This window comes from Toxotes jaculatrix, chromosome 10 (genome assembly GCF_017976425.1).
Source record: "Toxotes jaculatrix isolate fToxJac2 chromosome 10, fToxJac2.pri, whole genome shotgun sequence".
Taxonomy (NCBI): Eukaryota; Metazoa; Chordata; class Actinopteri; family Toxotidae; genus Toxotes; species Toxotes jaculatrix.
Window position 1 is genome coordinate 28662000 of NC_054403.1, and position 24230 is coordinate 28686229.

Here is a 24230-nt window from a genome sequence, read left to right on the forward strand (position 1 = left end):
CATGGACTCCAGTCACTGTCAGTGACATTTCATTTTATTAAGAGAAAAACGAAGATATTTTCATTTGTTCAAAGTATTTTTTTCTGTTGAAAACAAACTGAGCTGAGAACGTTTGATCAATCAGTGCTGTTGCTATGGTAACCAGTCTGATTGATTTCAGTTGCTGTTAATAAAGAAAAAAAACTATAAAATGTTAAAAGAAGAAAAATTTATTTTAGCAAAAAGTTTTAATCTTAAAAGAAAAAGAGAAAAAAGCTGCGAAGGTTTAAACTTTAAACTTTCAAAGCGTCGCATCAGCTCCAGCTGTTTGACCAAGGTCTGCACTGATCTCTGATCAGCTGATCACAGTTCATCTTCCTTCGTCACTGAAAGGAAATGACATCATCAGTCAGGAGCTTCAGGCTTTTATATGATTTTCAAATTATTGTTCCTGTGTTTTCATTTCAAGCTGCAGCTTTTTACTCTTTGTATTCTCATCTGTAGGACAGGGGGAGGTCACAGAGGATGAGGGGGGGTCACAGAGGACAGGGGGGACCAACTACATGTCTGCAGCAGACACGGCGCAGCAGTGAAGTTGTCGTCATGTCTCACAGAGCTAGGGTTGGGTTTGGGTTAGTCTGTTCACACCTGCTGCTCTTTCATTTGTTCATGTTTCTGACGCAGCAGGAACCACAGAACCTGAACCACAGAACCTGAACCTGTAGAGCAGAGGTGTCAGACCTGTTCCACAAAGGGCCGTGTGGCTGCAGGGTTTTGTTCCAACCAAGCAGCAGCACACCAGACTGGACTCATTTAATCAACTGATCTCAGTCTTGATTGGTTGGAACAAAAACCTGCAGCCACACGGCCCTTTGTGGAACAGGTCTGACACCTCTGCTGTAGAACCTGAACCACAGAACCTGAACCACAGAACCTGAACCTGTAGAACCACCTCGGTTCTCTGAGGTTCTTCTCGTGTTCTTAATGTAATTTTAAAGATGAAATGATTCTGGGAGAGAAAATTGTTTCTGATTTATGAACTGAGTCTGAAACCTCAGACTCAGTTCTATCATCACCTGTGAGCTCAGGTGAGTCTGTTCACTGCTCTGGACTCGTGCTGATGTTTGTTTGTTTAAGACTGTTGTGTTTGTTTATGTTGTTGTTAGTTTTCCTGACAGTAACATTTGTTTGTTTGTTGATGGCACGGTTACCTGTCTTCACGGTGATGTCATCGATGGACTGGACCACGTGGATGGCTCCCACGGCCGAAGCTTCACCTTTAGAGTTGGTGGCGTGACACTCGTACGATCCTTCTTCTTCTTGGGTCAGAGGAGAGATCTGAAACAAAGACACAGCGCTTCGCTCTGATTGGTGCAACAGAGCTGGAGGCAGGACATCACGGTACATGAACAGAACACACACACCTGATGGACAGCAGGTGTGTGTGTGTGTGTGTGTGTGTGTGTGTGTGTGTGTGTGTGGATGACCCACCAGCACCCAGCCCGTCACTTCATGCTTCTCTGGTCCTCCTCTGGTCTGAATCGCCAGATTGTCTCTGTCTCCAGGAAGAAGCTCCATCTTCTTCTTCCCACTGAGGACCTGAAGGAAGACACCCATCATCATCATCATCACCACCATCATGCTCCTCCTCCTCCTCACAGGTTGTGTGTCCGACAGGTAAAACACACACACACACGTCTGTGAACCTGTTGTGTGTTTTTCAGGTCAAACTTTGTGTGATTATTTAAATCTGAGGATTTGGGTCAAAGTTCATCCTGAAAAACTTTTCCAATTAAAACCTTCTCTGGGTCTGTCCATCCGCCAATCACCTGCTGGAGGCGGGGCCTGGTCAGGTAACTGTTCAGGTCTTTGGGGGACGGACGACCCGTCTCTGACTCAGCCTCCATCAACTTGCACAAACTCATCCTGAACATTTTTCTGTCTCCAGCTTCGTATCTGATGGACTCAGAGACAGACAGAGACAGGGACAGGCTGCAGCTTGTCGTCTCCTGTTTTCTTTGCAGCTCTGTGAGTTCAAGAATCTGAAGCTCTGACAGACACACACCTGAACACACCTGAGCACCTGAGGCTGGCGGTGACATATGAGCTCAGCAGAGTTGTCTTCACTGTCTTTGGTGCTGAATCGTCCACAGCATCAAGAAAAAGGAAAACTCAGTGAACTGGTTCACAGTTTGTGTCTGAAAGGAAACTTTGCTCAAAGTTGTAGAAAATGGAATCAGAGCTTCGAGCTCGTCTGTTCGTCATGAGAATCCGAGGACGAGCAGCGATGAGAAAGACAAAAAGGTGCCACAAGAAAAATCCTTTGCCGAGGTGCATGAGAGACAGGGTCACAGGGTCAGCGGCACCGACATGGACAGAGGGAGCATGAAAGACATGTCTGTCTCTGCAGGGACAGAGTCTGAGGAGGAGACGTGGAGGATAAATTAAAAAGAAAAATGAAAAAGCTGAGGCTCTTCAGAGACACACACTCACTCACTCTCACACACACACACACACACACACACACACACACTCACACACACTCACACACACACACTCACACACTCACACACACACACACTCACACACACACACTCCCACACACACACACACACTGGAACAGTTCCCAGTCCTGGTTCTGGCTCAGGTGAGTCCTGACTGGGGAACTCCCATGATGCACTGAGCTCTTCTCTCTCTCTGTGTCTGACTCTGGAGCTGCTGGATCCAGATCAGCTGAAACTATCCAGGCTCTGCTGGACTGATGAGGACTGATGTGGACTGATGTGGACTCTGTGTAGACTCTGTGTGGACTCTTGTTTTGGTTGAATTTGGTTCAGTTCTTCCTGTTTTATTTTGAAGTCCTGTGTTTACATCTTATACCAGAGGTGTCCAAACTGTCCCACAGAGGACCGTGTGGCAGCAGCACACCTGACTTCACTCATGTAATCAGCTGACATCGGTGTTCAGACAGCTGATTGGTCAAACTGTGTTCTTCATTGTTTGGAACAAAAACCTGCAGCCACACGTCCCTCTGTGGGACAGTTTGGACACCCCTGTCTTAAACAAATCCTCATGTAGCTGCTGAGACAAACTCACCTTCTTCCAGGTGAGGACAGGTGTGGGCACACCCACGGCCTCACAGCTCAGGTACACCTGAGAGCCGCTCACGTTGTAGACTTCACCTGGAGGAGTGACGATGACTGGAGCTGCAGACGGACAGACAGAGACAGACGGACAGACAGGCGGACAGACAGAAACACAGACAGACAGAGACACAGACAGAGAGAGAGACAGGTCGGTGCCAGTCAGAGTTAAATTGCAGATAATTATCCTGAGGTTTGGTTGAAGGGGCTCAGGATGAAACATGTCCGCCGGGCCTCTGCGCCCTCAGAGGAATTCGGTGTTTTCAGAGGAGGATTATCAGACTCAGCCTGTTACTGTCACACCGCCAGCGAGGCGGGAGCGCGCTCTGCAGCACGCTGACGCTCAGTGCGGACAGATCACCGATCAGCGAGTCTACCCATCAAATACTCAGCGGTCGCCTGCAACCCGAGTCTCACCTGGATCACGTCAGACTCACCTGTAGCACAGCGCCCCTTGTTCTGGACGTGGATGGGAGCTTTGCCCTGGGTCTGGGCTGCCAGGCTGGCGCTCTTCAGTGCGCAGCCGCTCCTGTACGTCAGCCCGTCGGTCCCGCAGACCTCGTAGTTGGACTTACAGACGCAGACTCCCACCTTGTTCTTCTTGTCCTCGTCGCTTTTGACGCACTCCAGTCCGGAGCCGCAGCGGCGCGCTGCCGCGCGGCGGCCGCCGCACATCTCTCCCTCCGCGGCGGCGCAGACGGAGCAGCAGCCGCAGGGATCCAGCAGAGAGCCGCCGGGGCATCCACCCGCCGGGAGAGGAGCGCACTGAGCCGGGTCACACGGTCCGCAGCCCGGGCCCGCCGACAGGACCGGAACCACAAACACAAGAAGGACGAAAGGCTTCATCGTGGTCCGAGGGAGATCTCTGACGTGGGCTCTGCTCTGGGTCACGGTCTGTCACAGTCTGAGGTCTGATCCGCTGCCTGTGAACTGTAAAGCTGCTGACTCCGCCCCCGAGCTGCTGACAGGCAGAGACCGGGACCGGGCTGAGATCAGCTGCTGATATTATCATTATTATTAATAATATTAATATCAATAAATAAATAAATAATGATGATGATGATGATGAATTAATGGGTTGGAAACTAAACAAAGTGGATGAAGAGTAAAAAACCAGTTTTCCATAAAATCAGCTGCAGATTTTTAAGATTCAGACTCAGTCGAAGCTCAGATCAGACTCAGGATCAGTTTTCTGCAGATTATCATCACAGACAGAAGCAGAGTCCATCTGTCCGTCTGCTGAGTGCTGTTCATGTGTCCACATGTCCTCTGACAGATGGAACCCTAAGAGAGCAGTTTCCTCTCAGAGCCTGAGACGCGGCTCAGAGACGCGGGGACAGTTTTCCAGCAGGAAGCAACTGTCGGCTGCAAAATCATAAACAGGAAATGCTGCAGGGTCAGAGGTCACGTTTATTCTTCCTGTGATTGTTGAGCTGAGCTCTGACACGATTAAACCGCTCAGAGTTTCATGTCACGTGTTAAAGTCTGAAACACAAACGGATCAAAGTCGACAACAGGAAACAGACAAACACCTGGTGGATTTAATGAGGACACACGTCATCGTCCGCAGGGAAACACAGAGCAGGGACAGTCTGTCCTCACTGGTCCGTTCGGACCCAGGCCTGAGACGTGGACAGCTCAGGCGTCCCAGTCTCTATTTGCTGTATTTGTTGATGAAGGCACACAGCAGGTCTCTGTACGGAGACTCCGATCCACGCGTTCGCAGTCGGAGCAGTTTGTGGATCACAGGAGAACGAAGCAGGAGGTTGTGACCGAATCCCACCAGACTGGAGGTCAACCAGTACAGAGCCATGGACTGGAGACGGGGGGGGGGGACACAGGACACAAACAAAGGACACAGTGAGGTTAGAGGGAGAGACACAGAACAGGAAGATCACTTCAAAATAAAATCACACAACAAAATAAAGTCTTTATGACAAATGGAGTCGCTCAGGTGACGATTTAAGACAAGTCAAACACAAACCAGAGGACAGTCTGAGAGACAGTCAGAGACAGTCGGCTCGGCTCATTGATTACTGATCAGTGATCACTCTTATTTCTCAGGCATTTTCAGGATCTGTTGTACTTTAATGTGAAATATTAATTTGTATGAAGTGACGTCCCGGGCCCTGATGACCCCTGACCCCTGACCCCTGACTCTGCCCCAAACACTCACTGGTCTGTTGGCCTCTGGTTTCATCGCAGACATCCGCCATCTTGTTTTCTTGTACAGCTCTGACTGACAGCTAAAGCAGCTCCTCCTTCATCTTTAAGCCAATTTTTCACAATAAAACTTCCTGTATCATTTTTTGCTGAAGTGAATGGAGCTGAGCAGCTGATGAAGTCACTGCGTTAATTTACCCAGAGTTCATAGCAAACGAGTCCAAGTTAAGACAGAGGGTTGGACAGCCCTGTGCAGCACATGTCCTGGTTCCAGGTCCTGCTTCAGTCACTGACCTTATCCTCTATCAGCAACATGTTTTCAGAGCCGCGGGTCCTGATCTCAGATCAGATAAAACGTGTCTGTATGTGTTTGACCTGACAGGAACGAGTCGACAGGTCCCGACACGAAACCTGCTGCACCTGAACCTGGATCCAGCCTGACACCCTCCGGCTTCAGGGAAACCTGAGACTCAGAGCGGGGGGCGGGGCGGGGGGGTGATGTCAGACTTCCACTCACCGAGGGGACGGTGGCGGCGATGGGGACCATCAGGACGGAGAATCCTCTGACGGCGTTCAACATCAGCTTCTGGAACCGAGTCAGACTGACTCTCTGAAGAGAAAACACCTGAAGAAGAAGACAGGAAGTTTAATGACATCACAGGTCAGGTGATCACATGACCATACAACTGCCGACAGACTGACCTCCACAATGAGCAGGTTGGTGAGTCCCAGACAGAGCGGCAGGATCCAGGTGGAGTCCGGTGAGGTGAGGTCAGGGAACCACAGAGCTCCACCTGCTGTCAGGTCACTGTGCAGCCCTGCACAGACACACAGGGGTCTCAGTCCTGATCCTGGATCCAGTCCTGATCCAGGACTGGATCCAGGATCTGAGACCACGGTTCACACTCGCCGCTTCTTACCAGACTGATCCAGGCTCAGGTTTCGGAGGGCCAGAGAGAGGCTGATCCACAGGGGCAGCTGAACCCAGACCAGCAGACTGGCTTTGATGGGGTGGCAGTTGTCTCTGACGTAGAGCTGAGAAACAACACGACGCAGGTTCTTCTGGAACTGGAACCTGAACAGGAACAAGAGAGAGGAACAGACGGAACCGAGCAGGAAGCAGCTGCAGATCAAAACACACTGAGCCGTTTGTGTGTGTGTGTGTGTGTGTGTGTGTGTGTGTGTGTGTGTGTGTGTGTGTGTGTGTGTGTGTGTGTGTGTGTGTGTGTGTGTGTGTTACCGGCTCTGTTTGTCCGTCCAGCCTCTCTCTCTCCCTCGGACTGAAACTTCGTATCGAAGCCTCTTCGCCAGCTCAGAGATCTCCGCCTGCAGCGCCTCCACCTGCACATCACCTGGAGGTTACTATGGTTACCGCAGAGCAATAGGGACCACATACAACTAACATCTGATGAGCGTGAAGCTGTGTTTTCTGTGCGGCGGCTGAAGGCAGCAGATGTGGAGCTCGACACAGAACCTGAACACCTGAATCTACGCCAGAAATCAGACAAGCACGCTGTGGACTTCCTGTGTGCTTGGACACGTCCACGTGAAGCCGTCCAAATGTTTAAAACTCTGTCTTCCTGTGAAGTGGAACGTGAGGTTTTAGTCTGGATGCAGAAACATGATGTTTGGTGTGTGGACAAAGTCTGAGGACAGAAGCCAGAGTAAACACAGCCTGATGAGAGCTGAGCGTGTGCAGGGAGGAGGACAGAGGCCGTGGGACAGTCTGTCCCACGGGTGCATTCCTGAAATACTTCATTTCTCTGAGGAGAGTTCAGATCTACAGCAGAGTCACTGAGCTCAGTTTGTTAAAGTGAAACTTCAGAGTAAGTGTGTGTGTGTGTGAGAGTGTGTGTGAGAGAGAGAGAGAGTGTGAGAGTGTGTGTGTGTGTGTGTGTGTGTGTGAGAGTGTGTGTGAGAGAGAGAGAGAGTGTGAGAGTGTGTGTGTGAGAGAGAGAGAGAGAGTGTGAGAGTGTGTGTGTGTGTGAGAGAGTGTGTGTGAGAGTGTGTGTGAGAGTGTGTGTGTGTGTTTGTGTGAGAGAGAGAGAGAGTGTGTGAGAGTGTGTGTGTGTGTGTGTGTGTGAGAGAGTGTGTGTGTGTGTGTGTGTGAGAGAGTGTGTGTGTGTGTGTGTGAGAGTGTGTGTGTGAGAGAGAGAGAGAGAGAGAGAGAGAGAGAGAGAGTGTGTGTGAGAGTGTGTGTGAGAGTGTGTGTGTGTGTGTTTGTCTCTTACCTTGGACACGATGAGCAGCTGGTAGGCCGCGAGCGGCAGAGTGATGAATGTTCTGACTGACAGCGTTGCCACGGTGATACTCAGCCACCACGGCAGCCCGCTCACCTGCTGCACGGTCACAAGGAAGTGTTCACACAGGTGGACCGGAGCCGAGTCCGCGAGGCCGCCGTACCAGCCAGACGCACCCGCACCGCCCGCATCTCCACCGACGCCTGACGCGGTCCTGACAGGGGACCTGAGACAGCAGACTGACGGGAGTCCAACGGACGGAGGGCGGGGCCAGGTGAGACCCGGTGCAGGTGACTTCCTGTGGATGACAGCCGAACACACTCCTCGAACAGGAAGCTGCAGGAGGCGGGACGTCACCGACCCCCCCACACGGAACATGGCAACCCAACCCCGTCCCCCTGAGTCCTGGAAGACAGAGACACAAACCGTGGATTAAAGAGTCCAAAGTCCAGTTTGACTCATTGACTCTGTCTCCGACAGCAGGACAGTGTCCTCACACTTTTGGACCGCGCTCCCCCCCGTCTGTCTGTTCATCAGCCGTACCACGTGACGCCCACGATGGTAACGACAGTCCATGAGACGATAGACAGAGGACTCCTTCCCTCCTTCCTTCCCTCCCTCCTTCCTTCCTGGACTCGGCCGCAGAACAATCTGTCACGTGATCAACAGGAGCCCTGATGGTCTGTGCTTTGAACGAAGCTGCAGCCTGCAAACACCTGAGCGATGCCACGCAGGTACCGGACCGGTCCCGGACCGGACCGCGACACCAACAACCTGACCAGACCAACCCGTGTCCCACACTACCTGTTTAACAGCTCACCTGTCACACAGAAGACCCTCATTCAACCAGCAATTACACACTGAGTACAAACACAATTCAGCTGTGAAAAATGACACGTGAAAGCACCTGTGTGACGTCAGCAGTCAGGTGACTTTCAGAGCGGGAGGCGAATAAATCACCAAAACACAGATTTGGAGTTTCTTTGTTCTTTCACCTTCATCCATCCACCGGCAGCTCCGCGTCCCACATATATGACGTCACAGTGTTTACCGCCGCGTGGCCAGTAAATATGACGTCACATTAGTAGTATAAAATAAAAGTCTGAAAAGAAGTTGCCAGATAATTACTGATCTAAATCCCGCTTCGTGTTTAAGGATAAAGAGCAGACGTTCAGCTGTCAGAAAACTTTAACCAGCCGCAATCAAACCGGAAAACGAGCGCCCGCACTTTCAAAATAAACACAAGGAAACGCTAATTAGAGGCAGATCGCAGCAGGCAGCTAAAGATCTGCGGGTTATTAAACGTGTTCTTCCTTGTGTTGGAACGCGACTGCTAATTAAGCTTTTAAATGATAAATATGTTCTCATGTAATTTCATGTAAAAATCATTTCCTCCACGTATTCCTCCTCAGACCTCCTTTTTCCTATTTTTGTCTTTTATTGTGAAACGTGAAACCGGAAGCCTTGCAGCGGATAATCCCCGCCCGCAGTCACGCAGCAGACATGGCGGAGTACAGCCAGGCGGGGCTCCTGGCGGCTCTGCTCCTCTTCACGGCTCTCACGCTCCGCGACGTTTACCTCGGAAGGTCGAGCCTGCACCGTGGACACCCGCAGGAAGACAGTCCCGGCCTGTCCCCTCCGGACACAGAGCCCGGGAAACCCGCCAAGCCCTCCCTGTACACCGGGCCGGTGCTCAGGTTCCAGTACTGGTGAGTTCATTAGCACGGAGGCTAACGGCTAACATGCTAATATCGCGTTGACTCGCACCTGACCGGTTTTATAGCGAACATTATACAAACATTAAATAAACCAGTGTAACCGGTAGCACGTGATCTGTGCGCGTGCTGTTTCCGGACGGTGCTGAAATGAAAACGATCCGTGAGAGAAAATAAAGCAAAGATGAAAGTTCTGTCTGCGCCTCAGATTAACAGCCTGAGCTCACCTGACAGCTGACTGACCTGTGTGTGTGTGTTTTCAGTATCTCCTGAGGTTACAGCAAAGTGTTCCAGGACTACTCTCACGCCATCAGTAAGCTGTACCCGGACATCCGCATCGAGGGAGAAAACTACCCCCCGACACCCTTCAACAGGTGAGCTGTGATCTGATTCTCTCACTCTGCTGTCCAGGTGTAGTCCGCCTCAAACCTCTCTCTGTTCCCCCCTCCCCCCAAAAAACCACAGGTGTGTGGGTAACCTGATCTCCTACCTGAAGCTCCTCTCCATCCTCCTGATCGTCAGCGGTCAGAACCCCTTCCTCCTGCTTGGCCTTCAGACTCCCAGAGCCTGGACCTGGAGTCAGGATAACAAGGTACCTGTTAACACTGTTACCATGTCAACAGATGTTACAGCTGGTTACCACAGCAACAGCTCTAACATCACATGACTGTGTTTACTCAGATCTTTTCCTGTCTCATGGCGTTCTTCTTCTGCAACATGATGGAGACTCACTTCTTGTCGACCGGAGCCTTTGAGATCAGCCTGAATGGTGAGTGTACGAGGAGGAGGTGGAGGAGAAGGAGGAGAGGGAGGAGGAGGAGGAGGAGCTGGTGGAGGAGGAGGAGGAGGAGGAGAGGGAGGAGGAGGAGGAGGAGCTGGTGGAGGAGGAGGAGGAGGAGGAGAGGGAGGAGGAGGAGGCGGCAGGCTTTGGTCCAGCTGATGCAGTTTAGTCTTGAAGCATGTCTTAGTGCAGCAGTGATTGTCGTCCCCCCCGTGACTGTCTCTACCTGGTGTAATGCCGATTATTGTCCCTCCTGTCTCTCAGATGTCCCGGTGTGGTCGAAGCTTCAGTCCGGTTACGTCCCCAACATCCAGGAGATCTGTCAGATCCTTGACAACCACCTGAAGATGAACCAGGTGGATCACATGACCTTCTCCTCCACTTAGAGCTGCACACACAGGTAAACAGCTGCAGCTGGACACAGCTGGACAGTCGCAGTCACATGACCTGGAGTGTTGATCTCACACAGAGCTGCAGATAACACTGATCTGACCTCAGAGTGCAGACCTCAAGTCATGTGACCTGGTGTGACCGCTCTCTCACCTGTCTCTCGCTCTCTGTCTCTCTCACCTGTCTCTCTCACCTGTCTCTTCATAGCTGTGCTGCCTTCAGGTGTCCCGGCTCAGTGGGACGTTCACCGCTGGCGTTCATGAAGGTCCGGCCCTAAAGCAGACTCTGTGGGGCCTGGCCAGATGTCTCCCGCCACGAAACGAGCGCTCCCTCTGCACCTGATCACAGCTCAGCACTACAGTACCCACAATGCACCTGTCAGCAAGAGTCCCCTGTGCTCACAGACAGGCTGAGGACTCTGCTGGTTTCTAACTGGTTTCTGTGGGTTCAGGTTTATTTTATTTATTTGGTTTGAACAGATTTTTCAGCAGGAACATGAAACTGTGGTGCTGCTGTTACTTTCACTCTCATCAGCCATAGACATGAGACGAATAAATAAAATGTGGTTTAAATAACGTTCAGTGTGAGTCTGTTATTTTTAATTCAGTCTGTAAAATGTCAACGAGAAAACAACATCTGGCTTTTACTGTGAAAACCGTTAATATGTCAGACTGGACTGATTCAACCGATCGCCTCCGTCCAGTTAGAGACGCCTGGGATTCAGTCCACGGAACAGAGACACCGAGAAGCTGAGAGGAAAACGTGTCTTCTTGTCCATGTTGCCTCCAGAAGCTGCTGATGCTTTTCAGGAAGCTGGACTCAGATCAGATTGACGATGGTTGAAAGGCAGAGACACTGATGGTGCTTCCTGTTCTCAGGTGTGAGGTGAGAGGTCGGTGTTTCCTGCTCACAGGTGAAACCGTTTCAGAAGAAACAATCATGTTTTTATTATTACAAACAAACCAGAGGAAGTGATGTCAGTAGAGGTGACCTGATGAAACACCTGTGTGAGACAGGTAACCTGAGGATCGTCCTCAAACTGCAGCAGCAACACACAGGACACATCGTCCGTTTCTGTTTGTGATTTTACTTCAGGACAGGTGAGTGTTCCTCGTTAGTGTTTACCTGGTCACAGTTTGTGCGGCGACGTTTGATGACACTGACGGTGTCTGAACAGAAGCTGCAGGATTCAACAGGACAAGCTGCAGAAACACAACAGGACACATCACATGACCACTGCTGAGGCTCACCTGAACACCTCAGCTCAGGTAACTGGAGATCTGACCGTTGCTGTGACTGTAAATGTGGAGTCGAGGTGTGAGACTCACCTGTATCGCGGCTGCAGGTGGTCAGGTTCAACACCTTCTTCATAATGTAGCTCAGATCAGAGGAGCACTGCGGGTCACCTGGTTTATCTGGACACACAAGGACAGGTAAGGATAAAGACATCCTGGTGTGTGTTGGAATATTTAACTCCACTGATACTCACCTGAGATAATCTGCCGCAGGTGATCATCAGTGTTGTTGTCGTTTACCTGGGAGTCGTAGGAGTTTATTTCCTGTGTCCTGCTCGGTTCAGTCTGAAGACAGAAAAATGTTTGTGTCAAACTCTGAACAAAGTCAAAGTTTCCAGGTGCAGGTGCCTGAGTTTGAACAGGTGTTCAGAGCGTGACCCCCCCCACCCCCAAACTGAACCCTTCCCACATTCGACCGTTAAAGCAGAGAGCTGAGGTGTCGTCTCACCTGTGCATCACCTGTAATCCTCCAAAGACTCAGACTGGGGTAAAGGCAGGAGCTGTCTCTGGGCAAATCCTGCTCACTGTCCCCCCTTGTCCTCTGGACCTCTGTCCTCTGAGACAGCTGGGTCAGACGGCGGCTACATCTCTGATCTTCTGAGCTGAACGAAGGAACTGTGTGAATGTCTCCAGGTGAGAAAACTTCAGCTTCGTACGGAGGAGCACTGGGACACCTGAGAATGGGACACAGGTATTTTATAAACTCACAGTCGCTGAGCGTCAGGCGGCGCGGCTGCGTTCTGCACCTGAGCTTTGTTCTGTTCTGTTTCTGAGTCCTAATGCCGAGTCACCTGAGTCCTGATGCTGAGTCACCTGAGTCCTGATGCTGAGTCACCTGAGCAGCACAGTTTAACCTGATTCTTCTACGATAATTCAAACACATTCAGGTTTAAATTTTCAGCAGCTGGATGAACGACTGTTCATACCTGAAACAGATGCAGGGCGTCAGCTGGCAGTACCTCGAGCTCACGGAGTCCAAACACCACAGGTCTGAATCTTCCTCCTCCCCCTCCTCCCACACCGCCCCTTCCCTCACCTGTGGGGAACTCGGGGCAGGTGGGTTGAGTTTATTCTGTCTGATGTTTTTGCTTCTCTGCAGAGCTGCTTCCACCTGAAGCCTGGACAAAGCTGAGGGAGGAGAGGGGGAGGAGGGGGAGGACCTAAAGCATCTCCCCCCCAGCAGAGGGGAGCAGGGCAGGGAACAGGGAATCCTCCTCCCCCTCACCCCTGGATGAGAAGACGGGAGGAAGAAGTCATCTCTTGTCTTTAGGAAAGGTCGGACAGGAAGCCCAGGAGAGGGCGCTGACGGGTTTGAGGCTCCGCCCCCTGCAAGTCTGAGGCTGATGATATCACTGACATCAGGTGTCAGACCACCTGAGTCAGATCCAGGATCAGAGTTTGGGCCTGGACTCTGGGTGTCAGCGGCCTCTGATACATTCAGGTGACTCAGGTCTTTCTGAAGGTTCAACTCACCTGTCACCTGTTCTACCTGTAACTGTGACCTCCAGACAGGAAGTGGAGTGGAGGTCGGAGGTCTGCAGACAGACTCTTCTGTTGTGAGGTGTTGTTCGTCTCTCTGCAGGAGCTCCCTGACAACAAACGCACAATCAAAGAAACAATTAAACACAATCCAACAAACAAACATGAACAAAACAAACTGTTGTCAGAGCTGAGGTGTCCGTCCTCTGGAGACCCCGAGTTAAAGGTGAAGGTCCTGCAGCTGGTTTCTGGTGTGGAAGACTCTTGGTCGGTCTCGGGATCAGACCATTGCAACAGTTTTCAGCAGGGAGCTACTGAGCTGGACTAAGGACACCGTTGGACGGTGAAAGGAGACCTCTGGCGCTGCACGTGTTTATGTAAACGGTGACTGATGGCAATTGGTTTTGTTTCAGGTAAAACAATCTGCGATAAAGTTCTGACAGTTTGATTACATCATCACCTGTCATCCAATAGTGGAGCGTCCCTCTGCTGTGGGGCAGGTCTCAGCATCTCCATGACGACGGTGACATCATGACAGGACTCTGAGGTCAAAGGTGGAATCAGCAGATTTTCTGCTTTCTGTTGAAAGGTGCAGTGCGACTGTCAGTGTCAGTGCTTCGGTTTAAACAGATGAACTGTACGCTGTCCACCTCTGTGACTACACGGCCAAATGTTTGTGGACATCCTGTCCCTGTGCTTGGCTCTGTCTCAGGTTATTTTTAGACGAACCTCAGCGCTGCATCACTGTCATGTTTTAGTTTAGTTTTTTTTTTTTTTTTTTTTAAATAAAACTTTTAAATGAATGAATGGACGTGAAAGCGTCTCCTGTTTTAAAGATGATGGACGGCTGTAACATCATTCACTCCAGGGACTCAGGAGAAACTGAATCTGTCTCCTGTGAAGAGACAAACATGTTTTTCAGCTTGTGGACTCGGAGTCCCAGAGTTAGGATTTCCAACTTTTCTATTCAAACTCTGTCAAACTGCCAGAGGACAGAAACTGAGACAAATGAAAGAGCTGAGGGGGGACAGAGAGCGCATCACTCTGTCTGTCCTACTCATTTCATTTGCTGTGAACTTTGACAGATTTACTCTGATTTTATTTGTGAGTTATTTAATGTTGGTGTGTCTCATGTGTTCATTTTCCAGCTGGAGCTGTTCGGTCACTGTTCTTTAATAACCACATTTCATTCTGTCTAATTAAGATCAAGATTGAAATGAACTGTTGGACGTGTCCAGCATCTGCAGCTGAAAAAACAGTTAACATACGTACATGAGCATTTGTCGTCCATATAAACACATCAGGATTTCCACTGACACAGCAGGTCCCTTCATGCAGTGTATCTGTCTGCGTGTCTCTGACTGAGACAGGCTCCTGTTCACCCTGACCTGCCGGCTGCTGTGAGGACACCTCACAGGACACCTGACGTCCACCTGCTGCAGCATCTTCAGCAGGACAAGGCTGTAAAGCATCAACAGCTGAACTGAAATCTGAAACGGGAGTCTAACCAGGTGAACCATCACTTTGTTACTGGCAACAAATGAACACGAGCTGGTGTTAGTTACCTGAACTAACCATTCAAACACTGAGCGTCAGTTCCTGTTGCTCTCAGTTACTATGATCAAACCAGACTTCAACAATAACAGTAATAATAAAAGTTTTTACCTTCTTTGGTTTGTTGAACCACCTTCTGATTTTATTCATCTCTGCTGAAATCTCTGTGGTTCTGTGTTTACCCTCTGACTCGCTAAGATTTTACCTGTACAGGTAGACGAAACGTGGGCGGGGCTTCACACAGCTCTGATCATGTGTCTCTTTGTGCCTATAATGTGACACCGGATACAGGTACAGGTACAGCATGTTCCTGTATCCATATCTTGTATCCATACCTTGAACTAAACACAGAGACATCAGATAAGACAGAACTTCCCACAGGGACCAGGACAAAGACATTTCTAAGTCAGATCCAAACACGACGCACAATAAATAAAAACAGTAAATAAACAAACAGTATAATGTAGGTACATGCTGCAGCTACAGACGTGAACGCGACTGTAACACATGATGAAACTAACAATGGTCTGAAGTCTGTGCTTCACTCTGTCAGACTGCAGGGGGCGCCAACGCTCCCTCACCGTGTTACCGTCAGAGAAGAAGAAGACGCTCCGGAAGCAGGTAGTGTTAGCAGCTAACGTTAGCATCAGCTGTTCGGCGGGAATAAATTAGTCCGGTCTGCGTTGTTCTGAGGTTCTGATATTTGGAACTACACACAAACCGCAGCAGAAGCTCACCTGCCGCCTGCTGACAGGACGCAGAACACGCCAACGGTAGGATTATCAAGCTAAATGCTAACCGCTAACTGCTACCGGCGCTCTGTGAAAGTGTGTGAGTTAGCTCCACCTGTCACCTGTACAGAGCAGGTTTCTACAGCGTAAACAACCAAACAGCAGCGAGACAGAAAATCTGAGAAAACATTTTATCACAACACCGACTCCAGCTGCTGCTGGCTAACGGAAGCTAACGGCGTTTTCAGAATTTTGACCTGTCTTTCAGTGTTTAACCTGATGGAAATCTGAGTTAATCAGATGAGGAAGTGGTTTAGTGCTGTCTGAGACTCATTGACGCTGTCTGTGTTCTGTCCTCAGAGTCCTCAGAGTCCTCGTTCCTCGGTGTCTCTGATGCTATGAGCAGCTCTGTAAGTTCAGTTCTTCTTCTCTGACAGATTGTGGTTTGATTGGCAGCAGCTGAACTTGTTTCATCTAATGATAAGAGGAAGCCAACAACAGGACTGATAATAATGAATGAGAGTAATCATGGGGCGGGAGGGGGCCCACAGATCCAGACACCACAGCTCTGAGGGCAGAGAGAGAGGAAGCTGAGTCAGGAACAGGTGTGAATGGGAACACAAAGAGAGGGAGAAGGATGCATCATGGGAAGTCCCCTGGCAGTCTGAGCCTATAGCAGCTTAGCAGCTTAACGAGGGGATGGTTCAAAGCCTGAATCAGAACAGTGTCCTGCACAGTTCAAAGGACCTCACTCTGCCCAGCATACAGAGACGACTTCTTGTACACGACATCCGTGTGGTCAGGTGACCCAGGTATCTGTCCCCCATCTCAGTATCCAGTCCCTGGACGACTACTGGTGTAGTCTGGACCATCGTCCTGTTGAAGTCCTTCACCATGTCCTTTGTCTTGCTAGTGTTGATTGAACTCACACCAGTTGACCAAGTCCTTGATGACGTCCCTGTGTTCTTTCAGTCTGTGGTCTTTTGTTGAGGTGTCCGTCTGCTCCCTGTCCCTCAGCTTCCCTCTGAGCGGTTATGGCTGTGTTCTGTTGAAGGGTCTGGAAAAGTAAATAAAACCACGACCCTCACTGCGCCTCCAGGGTTCTCCAGGTGTGAGAGGGTCTGTGCTGTGGGCAGGTGCTGCATCATCCAGTCCCAGTGAGACAGGTGGACAGCAGGGGGCCCAGCTTTGAGCTCATCATGGGTCAGAGGTGGTTGAGTGTGATACTATGTGTGATTCTTATCAGGTGAGACGTTAAGGCCAGCAGCCTGAGGTGGGCGGGCTCCCTGGGGTGCACAGGTGCACGGGACTGGAACTAACACGATCTGTGACTGTTCAGGTCCGATGTTTAAAAACAAACCTGTCTGAAGCGATTACCTGTGCAGGGGGATGAAGCCCTGCCCACAGCTGCGATGTCATCTGTGTGTGTGTGTGTTCAGGCTCAGAGGAAGAGGAGGAGCACAGGAAGCCCTCTGGTTTCCAGACCCAGGACCAAGACCAGCAGAGCAGCTAATGCTAGGAGGGCACCTGCCGCTAACAGAGCAGCTAACAGGACGGCTAACACTAGCAGGATGCCTGATATTGACCCTGCACCCTCCACAGAGACCATTGATGTGATGGACAACGCTGAGGACAGTCAGTACTGATCAATACTCTTATCTCTGAAATACATCTGTCTGTGAAACACCAAATAAACATGTTTACAGAAATAAACCTGTTTACTTACATGATCAGTAACTGATTTCAGATCATCAATAACTGATAAATACATGTTCAAACAATCAATAACTGATGTGCTCAGGTGTGGAGGAGGTGGTGGATCTGACCTGTGAAGGATCAGAAGCTGCTGTGGTCGACCTCACCAACAACGACTCCGTGCTGGTAACGTTTATGCACTGACAGTCAGTTAGCTGGTCAGTCAGTGAGTTAGCTGGTCAGTCAGTCAGTTAGCTGGTCAGTCAGTGAGTTAGCTGGTCAGTCAGTGAGTTAGCTGGTCAGTCAGTCAGTCAGTTAGCTGGTCAGTGAGTTAGCTGGTCAGTCAGTGAGTTAGCTGGTCAGTCAGTGAGTTAGCTGGTCAGTCAGTCAGTCAGTTAGCTGGTCAGTCAGTTAGCTGGTCAGTCAGTGAGTTAGCTGGTCAGTCAGTGAGTTAGCTGGTCAGTCAGTCAGTCAGTTAGCTGGTCAGTGAGTTAGCTGGTCAGTCAGTGAGTTAGCTGGTCAGTTAGTGTGTTCACGTTGTTGATGTAAAAGCTGATTCTTCTTCTCTTGTTCCTGCTGCTGCTGCTGTGATCCAGCTGGTGGACGAAGGTAAAACCTGTCTCAGTCGACAGACATGTTGTTATAAAGTTTAATTAAAGGGCCAGTCCAACATTTGTCAGGGTGTCCTCCACCAGGTCCTCAGAACAGGAGAGTGCCCACAGGTGAGAGTTACATCGTCAGCAGTGATGAAGATGAGGACACACCCCCTGTCCTCAGTGCCGCTGTGATGTCCTCTGTACACACTTCCAGGTATTAGACTTATCCATAATAAAATTCTCTTTAAACCAGGTAATAGAGTGACGGACAGTGACTAACGCCGTACCAGTGATGTTCATGTGACGTTTGAACGTACGTGCTCTCATCATCTGACCTTGGTCTCCCTCTCTGTGTTCCAGGTCAACCCCGGGGACAATCAGCTGTCCCGTCTGTCTGGACTCGTACTCTGAGGTGAGACTGACACACCTGTTACACCAGTAATTGGCTGGTTTGGAAGCGTGTAGAATCCTGTGCCCTGATTGGCTGCTATTTCCTCCACAGATCGTTGACAGCGGCCGATTGGTTGTTTCCACTAAATGTGGTCACGTGTTCTGTAGTCAGTGTCTGAGAGACGCCCTTACATCGTCACACACCTGTCCCACCTGTAGGAAGAGACTCACCCACCGCCAGTACCACCCCCTCTACATCTGACATCACCACACATCTGAGCTGCTGTTGGACAACAGATTTCCAGTGACGTCATCAGATGTTTTTTTGCTGCTGAAACTTTTTTATTTAAATTTTTTTTTTTTTTTATTTTTTAAATCAGAAACATGAAACCTTCAATCAGAGCTGATTGATTATTGATTATTGACTGATATATTTCACCCTTCAGTTTTCAGCTCCGATCTGTTTTCATCTCTGATCGTCTTTTGTTGTTTATGTTTGTTTATTTCCTCACATCATTCCTTCAAATGTAAAATTAGAAATAAATTCTATTGATTTCTGTGAAAACGTTTGTGTTTGGATTCAGGCTGAACCAATCAGAGACCAGGACACTCAGGTCAGAGGTTAACCTCTGATTTCTACAACACTGTGACAAAACTCCAGCACATTACCAGTTAAACCAGTACTGGGAGAAGAACTTCGATCCTCTGTTTCAGTGAAAGTACTGATGCCACAGAGTGAGAGGGTTCTGGTTTACTGAAGGTTTCTCATCAAAACAAACTTGAAGTATCAAAAGTAGCTGTTGTGCAGGTTAATGTGTGGTATATTCCTGGATTCTAATTACTGATGCATTCATCACTTCGATGACTTCATCCCTCAGGGAAGATGAATCTGTGATCATCCATTATTTCTTCTGTTTTTATTGATCGTCTGACTCAGAAGCAGAAACAGCAGCTGTCAGCTGAACTTGAACTCTTCTTCAGTGTTTCTGTTTCAAACGCTTCTAAAAACTTTATTTTCTAACAGAACTAACGACGTACGTTTACTGCACTGCAGTGAATGCTGCTGTACTTCATACATGTACTGCAACACATTTACCCGACAGTTACTTTGTAGGTTAATGTTGTAAATTCTGCACAAAATTTATTTATTTATTTATTCATTCATTCATTCATTCATTTATTCATTCAGCTCCTTCCACAGTCAAAATGCTGTCAATTCTCTTCACAGAGACCCAGAATCTGACCCCAGATCAGCAGAAACAGCTCCCTATGAACCTGGCTCATATGGGGAACCCTCCTGCTGAGGGCCGGGCTGGGTGAGAGGAGGACTGTCCTCAGCAGGTTACAGCTGTGATAGGAGACAGAGCACAGGAGCAAACAGCTGATTCATCACAGTCTGCAGAGAATATGGATCCAACATGGATCTGAAGCAGAGTGAACATGTGGTGTTTAACTGGAGCAGACGTCATCCACCACTGCTGCTGTGCACTTTGTTTTCACACTGACCATCTTGTGACACTGACTCACTTCATGTCATGTGACTGATGACTCACTGTCACCTGACACAGGCTCAGCTGCTGAGTCATGTCATGCTGTAACACCTGAGCAACCTCTGGAGGTTTAGCTGAGAAGCAGCTCAAACTTTAACAAATCAACTACAGATAATAATAAAGTTTCATTAACAGATGAGGTGAAAGGTTTCCTTCAGAATAAAGCACAGATGTTACTTCATCTGCTGATTATTATTTTGTGATAAACTGATTGTTTTGTTGTAATTTCCCACAGTCTCGTTTGGTCTGAACAACTGTCCAAAAGCCTAAATGTTAATGTTTGTGATGAATCAAAGTTCAAAAGTGTGATTAATAAATGAAAGCAGCGGATGGATGAAACTCTAAAACGCTGAGAATAGTTTTGATAAATCAGACAAAGATAAAATGAAAACTGGAGTTTTACAGGTTGCAAATCTACTTTTAATTTGTGGGAAGTGTCACATCCAAACCAAACTCCAGCTAATTTAACGGCACCTTTAGCTTCCGTCAGGACACAGGACAGAGACACTGGATCATATGAGTTTTTAACATCCTGCTAAAACTTCACGTTTCAATGTTCAACATCGTTTAAACACAGGACACGAACAGTCGCCATCTTGTCTCATGCCGATGACTCAGCGCTGTTTTTCTTTATTCTGAACTTTATACAGGTTGAATCTGATTGGTCCGCCGCCCCTGCGGGGAAATCCCCTCATTGGAAAGTGCTTAGTCATTCCTCGGCATCTCATTGGTCGTTTGGGCGGCGTCCCGTGAACAGACCAATGAGAGGCCGCGTCAATGTTTACGTCTCCTGACGACCGTGACGTTTGTCGCGGAAATAAACATAAGCTGCGCCGAGGATTTAACTCTGCGTCACAAAGTTTCTCACTTTGTTTCAGAGGCTGGAAAAGTTCGTTTTCTGCCCGGAGCCTGGTTCACTGTGAGCGGTCAGCACAGAGTCTGAGTGTCCGGTGTCTGGCTCACTTAGGTCCGGTTCGGGGCGTGGAAAAGTGTGTGTTTTCTACCCGGAGTCTTGTTGGGCTTAGTCCGGTTCACAGCGCGTAGTGTGCCCGTGTCCCACAGCAGAATGTCGGTGACGGTGAAAGCCTACCTGCTGGGCAAAGATGAGTCGGTGAAGGAAATCCGACGCTTCACGGTGGATCAGGACGTTTCCTGCAGCTTCGACTACCTGAGCAGGAAAACTGCGGGAGTCTTCAGTAACCTGAAAAACAGCGGGTTCAACATGTACTACAGAGGTGAGACATTTAAACGATCCCAGAGGAACCACCTGAGACACAGCAGCAGGTGCGAGGACCTGAGACCCAGCAGCAGGTCCGAGGACCTGTTCACCGTGTGAGGAACAGAAAAGTTCAGCTTCATCGTGTTTGACTGAAGCTGGATGGTAAACATAAACAGTAAACTCCTGCTCAGGCTCAGTACCGTCACACACCACGTTTTGTATGTAACTTTATTTATCAGACGACTTTTACACTCACACAGTTACAGACACACCTGGATCTGATCACATCTCATGACCACGCTGAGCAGGTGACGAAGCCTCCACCTGCTTCTGCTCACACTGTGGTTAGACAGGTTTCGCAGGGCGGATCCAGGCGTGTGTGTGTGTGTGTAAACAGAGACACACACGTAAACATGTCAAGTTAAAAACACCTTCGGAATTTTATTCTGAGTCAGATCGAAGCTTTAAAGTTTGACTCCTGAAGCTGCTGCAGAAAAATCAAACACCTGAGAACAGGTGAGATGTTCTGTAAGAACCCAGGTGTGCTGACTGACAGCTGCTCCCTCCTCCCCCTGTAGCTGTGTACGTCTGTCTTTGTGGGGACATTTCTTGCTTTGATGTGTTTTGTTTAAACTTTTTTGAAAAGTTTGAGATAAATAAATAAAGTTATTCTAACAGAATATTTTCATCTCGTTCCTTTGTGCTTCAGATGAAGATGGAGACCTGGTGGCATTTTCCTCTGATGATGAACTGATGATGGGTCTGGCCTGTATGAAGGACGACACCTTCCGTCTCTTCATGAAAGGTATGGACACCTGAGACTCCGGAGCTCACGAGCGTCATTTCTGCTCCAAAACACTCAAATGTTTAAATTCTCTTTTATTCTGAAAGTCATGCTGGAGTTTTTAGGTTTCACGATCAAGTCGACTTTTGTCCTAAATAACAATAATAATCATCAGTTTAACGAACCGTTTGTAATTTAATGTAGAAAATGAAAAACAAATTAAGTTTTTTTGAACCTTTCAGAGAAGAAAGAGCATCGACGGGACTTTCCTCTCCACGCCTTCCCTCCCTTTGCGTTCTGCCCCCCTCCTCCTCCACCTGGAGCTCCTCAGCCCCCGCCCCCTCACCATGGCCCTCCTCCTCACCCGGCCACGCCCCCCGCCCTGCACCCTAACGTCACCTGTGACAGCTGTGACGGTCCCGTGGTGGGAACTCGCTTCAAGTGCTCGGTTTGTCCGAACTACGACCTGTGCTCCGCGTGCCAGGCCCGAGGGACGCACACCGAGCACGCTCTGCTGCCCATCTGGCACCCGCTGCAGGTGAGGGGCATCTTGGGAAGGAAAGGGTGGGGGGTGGGGGAGTGGACACACACTCTCTGAGAAAAATAAACATCCAAACTGTAGAACTGAGCTGTTCACCTGTCCAGGTGAACTGAGGTGAGCTCACCTCTGACCGCCGTCGTCACAGGTAATTCAGACCTGCTCAGTGACTGTCAGGATGATGTGGGTCAGCTGTTCCCTCTCTGTCAGCAGTGGTTTCCTCGGGGGAAGTGGATGAAGAGGATGAGACATTGCATGTGGAACCAGAACCTGAACCAGGCTCAGACCCAGACCCAGGACCAAGACCAGGACCAGGACCAGGACCAAGCCCAAGCTGGATCCTCCAGACCTGCAGCTGACTCTGGTCAGGAACCCCAATCCGATTAATCTGATCAGTAATCAATAACTGAACATCTGACCTTCTCCTGATAGTCATCACTGACCTCTGACCTCTGTCCACAGCCTCTCAGGCCAATGTGGACTTCCTGAAGAACATCGGGGAGGGTGTGGCGGCCATGTTGAGCCCACTGGGTGAGTTATGTCACAGTTCACGAAGCTTTGATTGGCAGTTACACGATGACACACGACGACACGACGCAACAGACCGAAGTGTTTTACAGAGTGACTGACGAAGGTGGTTACCTGGTTTCTGTGTGTCGCTGTGTGTGCGCAGGTATCGACGTGGACATCGATGTGGAGCACGAGGGACAGAGGACGAAGGTGACCCCTCCCTGTCAGAGCGGAGGGGTGGGGGGCGACGTGGAGATGGACGGAGGCGGCAGAGAGGGTGGAGCCAGCGAGGCCTCAAAGGTCGGTTCATCTTCATCTCTGTGATCATCATCAGAAACAGCCATGGTGTGTGTGCGTGTGTGTGGGTTAGAATGAATCAGAATGAGTAACAACACTCAGTACAGCTTTAGCCAGGTGTTCTGGTAATCTGACCAGTCTGTTACCGTGGAAACACAGGTGTTAGGAGATAACCAGTATAAACCAGTATGTAACCAGTCTGACGGCGTGGTCCTCAGGTGAGAGGAGACTCTGACGAGGAGTGGACTCACCTGAGCTCCAGAGAGGTCGACCCCTCCACCGGAGAGCTGCAGTCCCTCCAGCCTGGGGACCAGAACCAGGACCCTCCGTCCGGAGGACAGCAGGGGCCTCCAGGGGACCAGCAGGGTCCAACGGGTCTAAGGGAGGCGGCGTTGTACCCCCACCTGCCTCAAGGTAAGACCGCGTCCTGCACTCGAGTCTGAGCTGTTTGAGCCTGTAAGACGTCCCTGCTCACCTCTCGCCTGTCCCGTCCCCAGAGGCCGACCCCCGCCTGGTGGAGTCCCTGTCACTCATGCTGTCCATGGGTTTCACTGACGAGGGGGGGTGGCTGACTCGACTCCTTCAGGCCAAGAACTTTGACATTGGCGCTGCGCTCGACGCCATCCAGTACGCCAAACAGCCTCGCCCGCACCAGCCCTGATGATGTCATCATCATGATGTCATCACTGACATCTTCACCTATACTAAACCAATGACATCACCAGATATCGTTTATATCGTTTCATGTAACCTGAGATTACCTGTCATCTGATTACTGTTCTCATTAATCAATACTTTACCTTGTTAATCAATAGTTTAACTCACTGATGAGTGTTCTGGTTTATCTTCATTAGTCACTGACGTTTGTTTCATGTTAATCTGAACAATAAAACATGAACTGAAACTTTAACCTGATTCAGTCTGTTATTGATCGGTTCCAGAATCGTTGGATCAATAAAAGAAATTATCCAGAGCTGAAACGAGTCGTCAGCAGAAACTGAATCAGCTGGTTTGATCTTTCATTCATAAAAACAGAAAATCTTAGTGAGAACTCGCAGCTTTGAGATCATCAGCTGCAGCGATCGATTCTGATAATCGATTAATAAATAACGTGGAAATAAGTTTCAGTCCTGATGTTTTATTTCCATGTGACAGGAAAGATTCTGGGTTTTAGAAGTTAA

General features: G+C 49.4%; 6 protein-coding genes across 14 annotated transcripts; 3 read left to right on the forward strand and 3 right to left on the reverse strand.

Annotated features, from left to right (window-relative positions):
* Positions 1 to 16: 16 nt before the first annotated feature.
* On the reverse strand, positions 17 to 4042 carry igfbp7 (insulin-like growth factor binding protein 7). The gene is made up of 5 exons (XM_041048058.1): positions 3560 to 4042; positions 3076 to 3185; positions 1471 to 1578; positions 1191 to 1317; positions 17 to 365 (listed from the first exon to the last, which is right to left on the reverse strand). The coding sequence occupies exons 1-5, from the start codon at positions 3966 to 3968 to the stop codon at positions 343 to 345; spliced, it is 777 nt and encodes a 258-aa protein (XP_040903992.1). The 5' UTR covers positions 3969 to 4042; the 3' UTR covers positions 17 to 342.
* Positions 4043 to 4514: 472 nt separating this feature from the next.
* On the reverse strand, positions 4515 to 8845 carry LOC121188342 (cytochrome c oxidase assembly protein COX18, mitochondrial). 2 transcript variants are annotated; one of them, XM_041048055.1, is made up of 7 exons: positions 8521 to 8845; positions 7517 to 7930; positions 6526 to 6626; positions 6206 to 6360; positions 5988 to 6103; positions 5803 to 5910; positions 4515 to 4938 (listed from the first exon to the last, which is right to left on the reverse strand). In XM_041048055.1, the coding sequence occupies exons 1-7, from the start codon at positions 8524 to 8526 to the stop codon at positions 4777 to 4779; spliced, it is 1062 nt and encodes a 353-aa protein (XP_040903989.1). In that variant the 5' UTR covers positions 8527 to 8845; the 3' UTR covers positions 4515 to 4776. The 2 variants fall into 2 exon arrangements, with proteins under 2 accessions (XP_040903989.1, XP_040903990.1); XM_041048056.1 differs by having other exon boundaries at positions 8433 to 8729.
* A 146-nt stretch (positions 8846 to 8991) lies between these two features.
* On the forward strand, positions 8992 to 10986 carry selenot2 (selenoprotein T, 2). The gene is made up of 6 exons (XM_041048059.1): positions 8992 to 9234; positions 9504 to 9614; positions 9706 to 9832; positions 9922 to 10009; positions 10286 to 10421; positions 10619 to 10986. The coding sequence occupies exons 1-5, from the start codon at positions 9029 to 9031 to the stop codon at positions 10405 to 10407; spliced, it is 654 nt and encodes a 217-aa protein (XP_040903993.1). The 5' UTR covers positions 8992 to 9028; the 3' UTR covers positions 10408 to 10421; positions 10619 to 10986.
* LOC121188339 lies at positions 10973 to 14934 on the reverse strand. 5 transcript variants are annotated; one of them, XM_041048049.1, is made up of 9 exons: positions 14851 to 14928; positions 14458 to 14646; positions 13646 to 13764; positions 12633 to 13295; positions 12155 to 12380; positions 11901 to 11991; positions 11740 to 11826; positions 11537 to 11613; positions 10973 to 11314 (listed from the first exon to the last, which is right to left on the reverse strand). In XM_041048049.1, exons 1-9 carry the CDS (start codon positions 14887 to 14889, stop codon positions 11231 to 11233), a joined length of 1575 nt encoding a protein of 524 aa, XP_040903983.1. In that variant the 5' UTR covers positions 14890 to 14928; the 3' UTR covers positions 10973 to 11230. The 5 variants fall into 5 exon arrangements, 4 of the variants coding, with proteins under 4 accessions (XP_040903983.1, XP_040903985.1, XP_040903986.1 ...); XM_041048051.1 differs by lacking the exon at positions 13646 to 13764 and having other exon boundaries at positions 14851 to 14934; XM_041048052.1 differs by lacking the exon at positions 14851 to 14928 and having other exon boundaries at positions 13646 to 13727; positions 14458 to 14556.
* A 411-nt stretch (positions 14935 to 15345) lies between these two features.
* On the forward strand, positions 15346 to 18716 carry rnf4 (ring finger protein 4). Of its 3 annotated transcripts, none has more exons than XM_041048061.1 (8): positions 15346 to 15512; positions 15831 to 15880; positions 16910 to 17105; positions 17272 to 17351; positions 17762 to 17774; positions 17861 to 17975; positions 18122 to 18173; positions 18264 to 18716. In XM_041048061.1, the coding sequence occupies exons 2-8, from the start codon at positions 15869 to 15871 to the stop codon at positions 18411 to 18413; spliced, it is 618 nt and encodes a 205-aa protein (XP_040903995.1). In that variant the 5' UTR covers positions 15346 to 15512; positions 15831 to 15868; the 3' UTR covers positions 18414 to 18716. The 3 variants fall into 3 exon arrangements, with proteins under 3 accessions (XP_040903995.1, XP_040903996.1, XP_040903994.1); XM_041048062.1 differs by having other exon boundaries at positions 15840 to 15880; XM_041048060.1 differs by lacking the exons at positions 15346 to 15512; positions 15831 to 15880 and having other exon boundaries at positions 15919 to 17105.
* A 1792-nt stretch (positions 18717 to 20508) lies between these two features.
* sqstm1 (sequestosome 1) lies at positions 20509 to 23959 on the forward strand. 2 transcript variants are annotated; one of them, XM_041048053.1, is made up of 8 exons: positions 20509 to 20936; positions 21630 to 21725; positions 21947 to 22242; positions 22453 to 22606; positions 22705 to 22773; positions 22916 to 23052; positions 23268 to 23463; positions 23547 to 23959. In XM_041048053.1, exons 1-8 carry the CDS (start codon positions 20768 to 20770, stop codon positions 23708 to 23710), a joined length of 1281 nt encoding a protein of 426 aa, XP_040903987.1. In that variant the 5' UTR covers positions 20509 to 20767; the 3' UTR covers positions 23711 to 23959. The 2 variants fall into 2 exon arrangements, with proteins under 2 accessions (XP_040903987.1, XP_040903988.1); XM_041048054.1 differs by having other exon boundaries at positions 20511 to 20936; positions 22456 to 22606.
* Positions 23960 to 24230: the final 271 nt, after the last annotated feature.